Here is a 14,163-nt window from a genome sequence, read left to right as displayed (position 1 = left end):
AATAATACATTTTACAGTTGATGACCGGACCCAAAACAGTATGAAAATATGTTCAAAATGCTATGCAAAAATGGGTCCAAAAAGAGAGAAATAACACAAAGTATATAAAAGATGCCTCAAACCATGAAAGACCCTTAATGAAACATGAAGAATGGGTCAAAATAAGACTGTTTTCAGTTCTGTAAAAAGAACAAAAACAGAAGCATAATAGGCTAATAAATCATGCAAAAAATGGGGACCAAAGAGGGATATAACACAAAGTATATAAAGGATGCCTCAAACCATGAAAGACCCTTAATGAAACATGAAGAATGGTCAAAATAAGACTGTTTTCAGTTCTGTAAAAAGACCAAAAACAGAAGCATAATAGGCTAATAAATCATGCAAAAAATGGGGACCAAAGAGGGATATAACACAAGTGGCACATGGAGGTCCCAAAAAGTGATGAGCCCCTCTATTTACAGTTTCCATCATGCTCCAAAACAGATTACATATAGGCCAAAAATAACATGCAAGATTATGGCATACAAGAGGGATAATGAAGCAAGTGCAATATGGGGGGCTCAAACAGTGTTGAGCCCTTAATGAAATAAGAAAATGAGCTCAAAAAAATGACCTTTTCAGTTTTAGTCGGAGCTCAAAACAGTAAGAAAAGAGGCTAGAAAAATGTTGCAAGATTGAGCTCAAAAGAGGGGAAATGATGCTTACCCTTGAAGACAAGTCTTTGGATGCTTCTTGGCTTGAGAAGTGATGTCTCCTAGCTGCTAGAAAGCTCTCCAAGCTGCTGGAAATGGAGTAGTGGTGGTGGTGCTTGGTGGTGATGAAGAAATGAGGTGTAGGACTTAGGAATCTTTTAAGGAAATGAGAGAGATAGAGGGAGCTATCATGCAAGAGCCCTTAGGGGAATTTTTTGTAACCCTTATGACAGACCTGGCCAGCCAAGTATATGGACCAAAGAGGGGGGGAGAAGGAGGGAAAGAAATGAGGGGAAAACAAGCCAAGTTTCCCCCAAAAAGTTGTCCCCCCGGACAGAGATTTTTGGAGGGAAAAAAGTGTATAGCTGTAATGTACATGTTGCAAGGGTCATGGCCGGCCACTTTTTGGAGTTGCAGGTGGCCGGCCGGCCACCTACCATAGCCGGTCGGCCAAGGGTCAAAAGGGGCAAGAATATTTAATGGCCGGCCACCACAAATTGGTGTCCTCCCAGGTGTCCTCAACACAACTCTGTGGTTTAAAATTGGCAACTGTAAAATAGGAGAGAGAATAGGCCACTTTTAGGAAGGGTTCAAAAGGGTCATGTGGAATTACTGGCCGGCCACAAACTTTTGGTGTCCTCCCATGTGTGTACATCACAAATATATGGTTAGAAGTTCAAGAAAATGGCCCAAGGGTGTTCAACATTGGCTCGGAAGTGAGAAAAACGGGCGTCGGAGGGCGCCGGAGGATATATAACTGGTTGCTGAAACAATTGCTGGCCTCCCACCCTTCTACGGCCTTCCTGGTGATGAAACAGAGGTACCTTCCAAAAATGAACGAAAACTGATGCAAAACGAATGTTCGGGGGCCAAAACGCGCAGTTCGGGGCCCCGAAAACTGCCTATTAAGCACCGAAAGTGGCACTTGACCACGAAGCGGGTCTCTCAGGCCTCAGTGTCCCTCAAAAGGGAGTAAATAAGATGCACGCCAAAAACCAGAGCAAACGGAGATGGTTAAGTGGTCCCGAACCGAGGCACACGGCCAACGGCTCTGAAAAATCGGGAACCGGGCTCCGAAATGGGCAAAATGGCCTACAGCCACAAAATGTAGCCCACGGCCACTGAGAGATGGTCCACGGGACCTCTCCCTCCTCTCAGGAAAAGAAACAGAGAAAATCGAGTCTGGTTCGCAAACCGAGGTAAGGCACAGAAGAGGGTTCGGAAATCCGAAGGCAGGGCTCACGGTCGCGACTCTGAGACTTCTAAACGAGCACGATATGCAATATCACCAAGCGGTCAACTGGTGACGTCTGAGTCTCGAGGTCGGTCAAAAATGGGGTGTCTACAACGGCACGGCCCCTGAAGGACACGGTTGGTGCCCACACCGGAGGGGATAGAGGATTAGAAGGGCCTGGCCAGTTGCAACTTTGGGGCATATTGACTTCTGGTAGCTTGGTTTTGACCGGCTCGGGGTCATCTTCATTCGTCAGGCGTTGTGGTGTAGCAGAACTAGTAGGGGGCCGTTTGTTTGGCCGAGATGAGGCAGCACGGGTGGTTGGAAGGGCCACCACAACGTCGCGTGACTAACCGGCCGGTGGTATCTCGGCTTGAACCTCAGCAGTGGAAGTTGAGGTTTGCTTGGTGATAAGGGCACGAACGACTCATCGTTTAGCTATTTCCTGCTCTTTTGGTAAGAGGAATGAGGTTGATCTAGGGGAGATTTGGGTCTGGTTTAGGTGACGGTTCAAGGAGAAAATTAGTAACCTTGGTTTTTCTCTTTTCACTATACCGGTAGGTCGGCTCAAAGTTTAGGAGCTCGGTCCTGTCTTGGTTGCTGTAGCGGAGCGGGGCGCGGCGTGGTGCGAAGGGCGTCTTGGTTCGCGTAAGCGTAGATAGACTTAAGGTGGTTCAAATCTACAAAAATTAAAATAGGCAAGGGTTAGTACGGCAGCAGTACGCGAAATAACAAAGGAACCGGACTAAATTGTTCTTGTCAGCGGTCTCCTTATTCCAGTTAATATTTCTGCCGGTATTGGGGCTTCGTTGTCCTCAAAGTTGCCCCTGATCCAGAGAAAATCATCATCGTTCATAGCCTTGTCTGGTGTGCCTTTGATAATTTTCTCTCAGCCTTTTTTGATTCGTAGGTAGTAGATCCAACCGTCGTCATTTTGACCGAAAGAATGTTGGTGGAACAGCTCCGCCAATCCGAGGTTGAGGCCTAGACAGCGGTTTAGTTCGGCCACGCCATTGATTATTCTGTAACTGTTGGTGGATAACTAGGTAGGGCATAATCAGATTTGTTTTAGGAACTCGCATATTAAAGGCGGAACAGGGAACCAAAGTCCACCTTCAACAATGGATAAAATGGTGAAAGGAATAAAACCGGGCTTGGACCATGGTGTGGTTTCTATCTCGGCTAATGTGAATTGAACGTCATCAGGGATGTTGCATTCCTCCCGAAATTCGGCTATCGCACCTGGTGAGCTTACCATGAATCGTTACTTGTCCATGTGTTTAAATTTAGCGTTTTAGGAGACTATACGACAGCCTAGTGCGGCGATGAGATGAACGAAGATGGGCTTGGTCGAGCAATATCACCAAGGGGCAAAGTGCAAGGGTGTGCCTGGCCAACCTAGTCAAGTCTACAAAGTGGAAATAGAAAGGGGTTATGCCCAAGTCATTAAACCGGCTAAGTTTAGCAGAACATGGGCATATACTGGGCTTGTGTTTGACTAAGGGACAGTTGGAAACAGAAAAATTTAGGTTCTAGAAGCAAGTTCAAAGAACCGGGGTATAATCAGTTCGGTTAGGGAACTTGGGCAGCATCTTAGCTCAGTTTGTTCAGTAAGGGTTTTTTTATTTTGGTCAAAACCGAGCCTAAAGTTGCAAACATGATTTTATTCCGGTCGCAGCATAATTTTGGATCAAAAACACGGTTCTAAGACTGAGTTTAGTCTCGGTTAAATGTGTTTCCAAGATTACACATGGAGTTTCAAGGTTCTTAATGCTGGTTCAGTCCTTAAACGCATATGTGGTGAAGATATGCAATTCTTAAGAAATAAACAGAAGTGTAACAGTGGAAAAAAGAAACATGCATGAGGAACTTACGGGTTTAGGGCGTGAAATCCGGATCTAATCAATGGAAGGATCACCAGCAACTATGGGAGCAAGGCAGGCAGTTTAGATGGTTAGGTTGAGACTTGAGTGTAGGAGAAGAGGTTATGGAACTCAGAGTGCGAAGAGTTACAGAGGGGAAGATGAACAGTAAGAGTGACTGTTCAAAGAAATACGGGTTCTATACAACACAGAGGCATAACAGCAGGACTTTTCAAAAAAAAATTTGGGTAGCGTGTAACGGCTGTCATAGTGTGTGGGGGGCAATCAACACGTGTCACGTGTCCCAGTAAGGACATGATGTCAGAAACATGAAAAGACAGGGTGTATGACCGGCACAATCCTAGAAACCGAGCTACATTTGTGCTCGGTCGGTATTTTAGCCCGGCTAGGCCGTGGGTTTTTGGGGTTCGGTTGGCATGAACCTTGACAGGTCGATCAAAAGTGGATAATCCCAAACATTCTACGTAGATAGAATTAAGAGGCAATTGAGAGGGTAATCTATGTGATTAAATTGGGCCGCACTAGGCTTACTGGGCCGAGCTTCTCATTTTTTAGGCCGGTGCTTGGACAGTGCGGTCCTGGACTGTTTAGGCACCGAGCTAGCCCAAAAATAGGTTGTAAAGGCTCTGACCTAGCTATCTAACACTAGACCTTGTGAAGGGCCGAAGTGTTAGTAGGAAAGCGGACCAGGCTAAAGGTTGCTCTACAGCACGCCATCTTACATGAAGATTTACCTCAGTACTACCTAAGGCATTGCGGAGCAGTGTTGGTTCGGTTAAGTATGATACCAGCCGAGGTAAAAGGATTGAACCCATCTTGTTTGAATAACAGTGAGGAGGGTGTTAAAGGATAAACATTATCTTTTAGCAATGTGATTTCTAAGAGGACTCTACATTATAGAGTTAGAATCCTACTAGGATTGTGCCATGGAAATCTACAAAAGCTGAAACCAAACCCTAATCTCAATTATCACAATTCTCACTGTAGAATACACAGAGCTTTTGTGTCTATTATTTATTTGCTGACTTAGGCATCGGAGAGGTTTTGGCACACACCCGTCGGCTAGCTCACATTTGTGTTTTCAGGTGGCAAAGCGACGACGTTTGGAGGAGTGCAAACTTGATCAACAGGATTATACGAGAAGATTATTTCTGCGCTCGTACAATTATTATTTTGAAAAATATTTAAAACTCACAAATATTTGTTACACACTTCATCGGCCCTATTTGTCAATAAGATAAAATAGTCTAAAAGTCAATATAAATTATCATATTTTTCTCTTTATTTTTCTATGCATGTTTTAGTAAAAAATCAAAAAATCAACTAAAATAGTCAACTTTCAAACGGGATATAAGACTTAACTCTTTTACCACATCATTATAAATAAATTTATGAGTTTAAAATTATCAATCTTTACGTGTAAACTGACCCGAACACCTAATTATAATATATATATATATATATATATATATATATATTTCCTTTGTTTATTTATTTTTTTAATTCTTTTATTCTGTATTTGATTAGAGAATTTATGAAGAAATTTAAAAATTGTGAAATTATGTGAAACGTAAATATATTATATTTATATTTTACATATCTTTTTCTTTTCTCTTTTCAAATCTTTTTCTAAATCTTCCAACAAAATATATATAGTGTCTAAAATATATGGACCAGATTGGCTAAAATGGGGAGGTTCGACTGAAATTCAGAGGTGCTGTCGCTATCGTGTTGTTTGGTTTGCAGTGCATTTCAAAGGTAGGAAAGCTTCATCCGGTACATTATTGGACCAATAATGCTAACCACACATATATCAATCAAAGCAGAGATGGAATAAAAAATCTTGTTCAGGGGGGCCAAAGTGTGTATTAAAGAAAATGGAGTTAATTTTAACAGACGACTAACAGAGAAATAAGTAAAAAACAAAACAAGAAAAAGATCTTTATAGCGTGCGTTTGTAAGATAACAAAAACTAAAACCACTTTTCAACATATCATTTCTTTTCAAATCTCTCTAATTTTGAAAATTTGAAAGCGTTTACAATTTGAGTCTTATGAAAAAAAGTTTATTTGGAGAAAAAATTAAACTATATCACTGACACATGTTATTATTATTCAATAATAAATTATTATTTTAAATTTTTACAAGCACAAATCACCTCTTTTATTTTCCATCTCATCTTTCATCCTATATTATTTTTGTTCAAAATCAAAATTTAAAATATACAGTACGAGAGAACGAGACAAATAATTCATACTAAAATCAACATATAAAATTATAATATTATTAGATATTCTTAAAATATCATGAAGTATTATTGTCTATATTGTAATCGCTGCAAGCATCACCTAAGTAATGCATCCGAATAGAAATTCAGGTTTCTCTTTTATCAGTAGTTTCGAAGAGTAAAAAGGATATGTGTTATTAGATGTGGCAGTAGAAAATGAAAGGCCAATAAAAGACTGAAACAGAAAGAATTCACCATAACAGCCTTACATTCATCAACTTATTTTCCCAAAGAGATAAGATAATGCGTAAGTGCCACGTGGCACAACCAATAGGTTGTATAACGATAAGGCAACCAATCCAAATTTCACACAATTGTGTGGCCACCAAGCTGTAATGTCACCCCATCTTTCGTCATTTAATGGACAAGAAAACTGCAAGATTTTACCAATGAATACAGACCATTGAATTGGAGAAGATGATGATAAAGTGGTAAAATAGTCTCAGTCTGTCATGACTAGTTTCTATATATATCTTTGAATGAAGCAATAGAGCTGTGTTGTTAAATACTAAAACTAAAACTAAAGAGAAAGAGAGGAGAGATAGCAGATATGGCTGCCTCCATAATCTCATCTGCTGTAGTTGCTCCGGCTCAGGCCAGCATGGTTGCTCCGTTCACAGGCCTCAAGTCCACATCGGCTTTCCCGGTAACCCGGAAGCTTGACACTGATATCACCTCTTTGGCCAGCAATGGTGGAAGAGTTCAGTGCATGAAGGTACTTGAAGATCCCTCCGCATAGCACATAATGGATTGTTGGGTTTTTTTTTTTTTTCCCTCTCCCTCTCGGTTTATGTCACATTTTAGAAATCTATAACATGCACTTTATTTTATTTTATTTATTTATTTATTTATTTTGGAGGTGTGCATTTAGGACACCTATGAAGAAGTTTAAAATGATTATACATTAAAGTGAGTGCAATAAAAAATGTATAATCATTTTAAATTTGTTTAACATATCTTTGAAGGACACATATTAAAAAGACCATTTTCTAAGGACACATTGTAAGAAAATTATGATTTTTATGATAAAAATTAAGAATATTTGGCATATGGCATGTCAATTTATAGTAAAAGTTACAAATAACAAATTTATAGTGTGCACTTTAAAAGAGAAAGTTACCTTCTTCTTTTTTTGAGGTCAAAATTTAAATGGTTCATTATTTTTGAATGGACCAATTTACCTTTTTTTTTTTTTTTTTGTCTAATTTGTTAACAACTGTTATCAATTTGACTAAATTAATATATTGTGAAAAATTAAAAGACAATTGATATGTTTGAAACTAAGGAGACTAAATTGACACATGTTAAATTATAGCTCACTAAAGATTTTTTTAAAAAAATACAATAGACAAATCTAAAAATACCATTAATCAAACCGTTTGTTCCGTAGTTTGTATTTAGAGTATGAATTTGAATAGGAATTTGAAAATATATATATATATATATATATAAGAAATATAACTAAATGTCACTTACATTTCATACCCCTTTTTTTATTTTCCCTTTCTAAATCTCTAATTAAATTGATCCTCCAAACACACCCGTAGCGTTTCAGATCCATATGATAATTCCACCTCTCAAACGTTTTTTTTTTTTTTTTTTTTTTCCTTCTAAATACTCCCTGTGTCGTATCAGATATGATTCAATTTTTAATTGTAACATATATGTGTATAGTTGATTAGATTGAGGAAAAAGTGTTTTGAGCATGAAATTGGTTGTAATTAAATGTAGGTGTGGCCTCCACTTGGATTGAAGAAGTTCGAGACCTTGTCTTACCTTCCTCCACTCACTCAAGCACAATTGGGAAAAGAAGTTGATTACCTTATTCGCCTGGGATGGATTCCTTGCTTAGAATTCTCTGTTCAGGTTATTTCTACATCTTTCCTTTTTTTTCTTCTCAACCCATTTTTGTGTGGTGTGTGTGGCTTTTGCACTTCAACTCTAGTACAAAATTGTTTTTCAATTTATTTTTTTTTTCTTGTTAATAACCCAGTAACTGTTCTGCTTCAAAGGAAAAGGATAGTATTGTGCAAGCCTCCTTGCCTATTTATTTATTTTTTGGATGTGTATGAGAATAAACAGTCAAAAGTTAATGGTAATGTTAGCTTCGTTCTTCCATTGAATGACAAAAAAAGAATTGAACTCTAGTTTGACAAATAATTCAATTAGAAGAAAGAATTGTACCTTACTGCTACTCTTATAGAATGAAAAGACAGGACAATAAAAAGAAATTGAAATCTAGTTTGACAAGATTTGATCTAGTGGTTCTCTCTCCATGTCAACTGTCATTTATAAATTTAGCAGTTCCTCTGATATTCTGGTAACCATTGAAGGGACAAAAACTACTTCACACAACTCCGTAATCTTTCTCCATGTCTTCTATTTTGATATGTGCTTCTCTAATTGTATTTTGAATTCAAATTCCATTGACAACCATTGGAATAGTTGCTTCTAACTGCTCTTCTTTTTCAGTGTGTTTCTCATGCTGAGTTGTCATCCCAATAGCTCTCCACATGTCTTTTTGGGTTCAGTTGCAGTTGTATCTATTTTGAGGGTGTCTGGATTGCCATGTATCTTTTCTTTGTTGATGATTTTAATTTAGGCGCCAGCGGGTAAATGTTAGACAAGTAGAACCTATATATAGAACTCTTAAAGTGGCATCACAATGGTATTTTGAACTTGAAAAGAATGATTATGGGCTCCTTGCTTTAGAATAAGAAGAACCAAATAGGTAACATCTTTCCATATGAAAATTCCTTGTAAATGTTCTATAGTAACCATAAAATATATATATATATATATATATATATATTCATAACTCAAATTTAAATATAACAGTTGAGATATGAATTTGAGAGACTTACCATATGAATTTGTGTTTATGATACTATATAGGGAGGATTTGTGTACCGTGAACACAATAAATCGCCAGGGTACTACGATGGGCGATACTGGACAATGTGGAAGCTACCCATGTTTGGATGCACAGATTCATCCCAAGTGTTGAAGGAGGTTGAGGAGTGCAAGAAGGAATACCCACAATCATTCATCCGTATCATTGGATTCGACAACAAGCGCCAAGTGCAGTGCATCAGTTTCATTTGCTACAAGCCTCCTGGCTTCTAAATTTACATAATCACTTACTTTCCCTCTTGTTTTCTCGTTAGATCGATGGCTGTGTTTTTCTGTCAAAGACTTTGCAATTGTCGCTTTTCATTTTCACTTTGTGTTTGGTTATATTGGATCTGAATGCTATGAATAAGAACTTAAATGATGTTGATGTTTTATTGGTGATGATCATGCATGAAATGTTGTGTCTATGTTTTTGTCAGTTTTTGCCAATGTATAATATATTATGATGGTTGAGACTTGGAACTTTATTCATAACAAGTGGCCTAATTACAAAATTATAGAAATTTATATAAAGGATCAATCAATTTTCTGTTATAAAATTTCCAAGGTTTTTCTTTCCTTAAATAATTTCACATTAATTAATTTAACTTATATTTCTTATTTATTACAAGGATATAATACATGGTTTACTAATAATTTTTAAGAAACAGGCTTAAGCTCTTACAGTTGGAGCATATGCGTAGTCCTCAGAGGCTCACCACAGTGCTTAGCTCGATAATCCAAACATTGATTTTAGGGGTATTTTTTTTAAGGTCCCTGATATTATGATTTTATAGTAAAAAGGACATCAAATATTTTCATGATGTCTAAGGTCCCTCAACATCAATCCAGAGAAATTTCAGTCCCAGAGAAAATTGGTCCAGAGAAATTCTGGGAAGAATTTCTCTGGACCAACCCAGAGAAAATTTAGTTCAAAAACCAGAGAATTTCTCTGGTTTTAACCCAGAGAAAATTCAGTTAAAAACCAGAGAAATTTGAAAAATCCAGAGAATGAGGTTCAAAGCAAATTCAACACATCCAACTCTACAAAGCCCATGAATGTACGTGTTGTATGTTACAATAGTTGGGCAATTAATAGTTCTTCTATGAGTTTGTGATAGATTTTCTTTAAACTTAATGGTATGAATTTCTCTGGGTTGAATCCAGAGAAAATTCAAATTTCTCTGGATCACTTTCTCTGGGTTGAATTTCTCTGGGTTGAATCCAGAGAAAATTCAAATTTCTCTGGATCACTTTCTCTGGGTTGAATTTCTCTGGGTTGAATCCAGAGAAAATTCAAATTTCTCTGAACCTGAAGATATTATATTCAACACTGGATATATATATATATATATATATATATATATATATATATATATATATATATATGTGCTGACATTGTATATATATATGTATGTATCATATATATATATATATATATATACGTTTGCAACCATAGATAAGATAACTAAGAGTGACTGTTTGATTATGGTTGAAAAACCACCACAAAACCCTAGACAACAACAACAATCACATCATCAATGTGGAGACAAGAACCCAAATACCCTGTTCAACAAGTGACGAAGGCACCTTAGATCTGGTTTCGAGAAATTGAAGTCTCCTACTGACTGTTTGTTTCTCGGCGACGCCATTGAAGGCCGGATCCGGTGAAGCTGGAGCTCAATCGGTTGGAGAATGAAGTTAGGGGTGAGGAACAAGAGTTGATCTGGACAGGTATGAGAATGGAGAAGTTTAGAGAGAGAGAGAGAGATGAGTTTTGATTTGGTAAGGTCAAATTTCTCTGTGATATGTTTAGGGACCTTAGACATTAAAAAATAATTTTGTGGATCTCTTCCATTATGAAAAGTGGGAGAGGGACCCTAAACCAATTTTCCCATGATTTTATATGGTCATTGGAATAGATCATTCATTTAAAGAATAAAATTAATCAAATAACCATAATCATAAGAATATATAATATTTATTTTTATAAAAATAAACATTAAATAAATTTTTTAAAATAAATCATCTCTTATTCTAATAACAAATATGACCTAATCAATGATTATACTTATTTGATCGATTTAAAAGTAACGCCTAATTAGTACATATTTTTAAGAAAGAAAAGATTGACTATATACCTAACTTTTAAAAATTAGTACACATTTTTAAGAAAAAAAAAATTGAATATATACCTAACCTTTAGCATAATACGATTCTAAGACTTGAATCTATAACCTCAAAATTATTGAGACAAATCTTAACCATTGAACCAATAATTACCTCTTATTCAATTCATCTATTTTCTTATGTTTCAATTTTTAACCTATTTATAGCATTGAGAGGTATGCCTTGATGGGCTGACTGAGTTCTAACAATGAGTCTTTCCAACTACAGACGAGCCTCCCTCGATTAATTTGTTTTTTTTTTGGCAAAATTTGAAGGGTGATTCTCTAATTTTGGAGAGGGGAGTACCCCTTACCCTGAATACTAAAATAAAATTATACAAAATTTAAATTGCTTGAACCAAATTCATTATAATATAGCTCACAACATAATGAATTTGAATTTACACCATAAAAACCCTTTGGGTAAATTCCAGGTCAAATATTTGGCTCCTATTTCAGTTTTTCTTTTATCAAGGTTTAGGCACAAGCTGCCTGTGCCATTAGGGGTGAGCATGGTCCGGATTGGATCGGATTGGAGTAAAATCAGGACCAATCTATTATCAACGGATCCTGAAAAATTAGAATCAATCCAATCCGTTTAAATCGTGGAACCAATCCGAACCAATCCATTTAAATACGGATTGGATCGGTTTAGGACCACGGATTTATATAATTAAATAACAAAAAAATATATATATAACACTTTATTTTCATAAAAATATAAATATAGCACCATATTAGTTTCACAATAGCAACATGTCTTTTCATAATAGTGACAAACTGTTCTAGAATTTAAACAACCATAAAGAAATTAGTTTCACCATAAGTATTTAGGCCATTATAAATTAACACTAAAAACTAGCAAACAAAAGTAATAAAAGAAGATACTATGCAAGTTCAGGTTTGGATTTAAGTTGTATATGAAATAAGATAAGATACTGTGCATGAGGGTGTATAATAAAAATATAGACTATTTGTATACGGTCCGGATCGGTTCCAATCCGGAACCGTGGGATTTAATCCGGAACCAATCCGTGAACTACGGATTTTTAATTTTTCAATCCGGAACCGAACCACGGATTCAAAAAACCAATCCAAACCTACTGGATTGGACTGGACTGGACTGGACTGGATCGGATTACGAATTTCACGAATTCCTTACTCAGTCCTATGTGCCATAGAAGTAGAACTAGTTGATCTAATATCCTCTAAAGAAATGGCAAAAAGAGATAATACTAATATATCAAAATTTGGAAGTGCAATTACATACACATTGACATTCTCTCTCTCTCTCTCTCTCTCTCTCTCTCTCTCTCTCTCTCTCATGGATTTGGAACATACTTGATGCTCTTCAGATCCCAAATATCATCATCCCAAACAACATCAGTGTATAATAATTCATTAAAATCTTCACCAAACCAATATATCTCCCAAAATGGGGACCAAAATGACCCCCATGATGACATTTGGTCATCCTCCACCCTACTCCACAACCACCACCACTCCTCCCAGTCCTCTAACATCTCCGCCTCCACCGCCGCTACACATTCCCTAACCTCCCCCCTCTCCTCCACCACCACCACCTCCTCTCCTTTTGCCTTTTTGTTGCTTGCCTTCATGGCCTTATTTCTTTGCCTCTTCATTTTCTTGCTATAAATATTTTCTCTTTTTCACTTTGAAATTTGGCTACCTCTAAAATTTTCCCGAGAAAGTGTTGATATTTATAGGTAGGTGGATTGAGCAGGTGGTTTTGACACGTGGTCTCAATGCTGATGATGATATATGGTCAGGTGACGGTCACGTGGTGGCTAATGACGATGTCGACTGGGGAGAAGGGGTATTGCTGTGCTTAAAGTCACATCAGTTACTGCTGCTGCTTGTGAGAGGTCTTTTGGAATTTTTTTTTGATAATCTGAACTATTCATATTATAGGATTCGCTCAGAATATTATTCATATGAAAAATCAAGTTAATCGGATGTTCATCATCTTATGATTAGATTTTAATTGTTTTAAAAAATTTATAAAAGTTATATTAACCGTTAATGTTTATAAAAACAAATGCGCTTTGGTTATAAAGTTATAAATATTTAATTAATTTAATTTTTTGTATGAATAATCTACTCGACGAAGCTTATAATATGATCAGTTCAGATTATCAAAAAATACTCAGAATAATCTCTCACAAAAGACACAACAGTAACTGTTGTGCCGAAAAGGCACAACAGTATCCCTTCTCCGATGTCAACTGCTTTTGCGGCTTCGATGGCTTCAGTATCCTCTTCTGGTTTCGCCAAAGGCCAACCCAACCCATCAAGTTTCCTTTGGTTGTACTTGTGAATTATTTTACTTAATTTATAATTATATATATATAAAAAAAAACTTATAAATAATGAAAAAAAATTAGTGAAATATTCATCTTTACTTTTTAGTATAAAAGATTCAGTATTTTTTTTTTAATTCAAAATTTTCAATATTATTATTTTAAAAAATTTAACTCGTCATAAAGAAATTTCAAGGAGTTTAAATTTTTCTATGAAATTAAAATTTCTTTATAAAAAAACTAAAACTTTTCTGTAAAAATGTTAAAGAATAAATTATTATTATGAAAATATTATATATTGTTTATGCTATAAAATTTTAATATTTAAAGATGTTAAAATAAAAATCCCATAAATAACACCAAACTGGGTCAATAAGCCTAAGTACAACTAAACCGTACAAAATTTGAAGACAAAACCATTTAGGCCAAGTTTGAGAAGACTAAATAAGTGTACTTTTTAACTTTGTTTTGTATTATGTGCAGAAAAAGTAGAGAAAAGATATTGATTGATGTGACTCATAAAAGATAAAAAGATGAAATAAGCGCACTTTTTTAAGTTAGTCAAACTTGGCCTTAGTATGGCAGACGAGACGCTCTCTCATGAGTAGGAATGGCAATGGGGGGCAATGGGGTGGATATTAATTCCCCATCCCCATTTCCTTATAATAAATTTTCCCCATTCC

General features: G+C 36.3%; 1 protein-coding gene across 1 annotated transcript; it reads left to right on the top strand.

Annotated features, from left to right (window-relative positions):
• Positions 1 to 6,409: 6,409 nt before the first annotated feature.
• LOC114266904 (ribulose bisphosphate carboxylase small subunit, chloroplastic) lies at positions 6,410 to 9,386 on the top strand. The gene is made up of 3 exons (XM_028207860.2): positions 6,410 to 6,814; positions 7,831 to 7,965; positions 8,995 to 9,386. The coding sequence occupies exons 1-3, from the start codon at positions 6,650 to 6,652 to the stop codon at positions 9,223 to 9,225; spliced, it is 531 nt and encodes a 176-aa protein (XP_028063661.1). The 5' UTR covers positions 6,410 to 6,649; the 3' UTR covers positions 9,226 to 9,386.
• Positions 9,387 to 14,163: the final 4,777 nt, after the last annotated feature.

The sequence above is a fragment of the Camellia sinensis genome, chromosome 5, assembly GCF_055761805.1.
Source record: "Camellia sinensis isolate YWXY chromosome 5, ASM5576180v1, whole genome shotgun sequence".
Lineage (NCBI taxonomy): Eukaryota > Viridiplantae > Streptophyta > Magnoliopsida > Ericales > Theaceae > Camellia > Camellia sinensis.
Note: the sequence above shows the minus strand (reverse complement) of the source record. Positions and strands in the feature narration are given on the sequence as shown.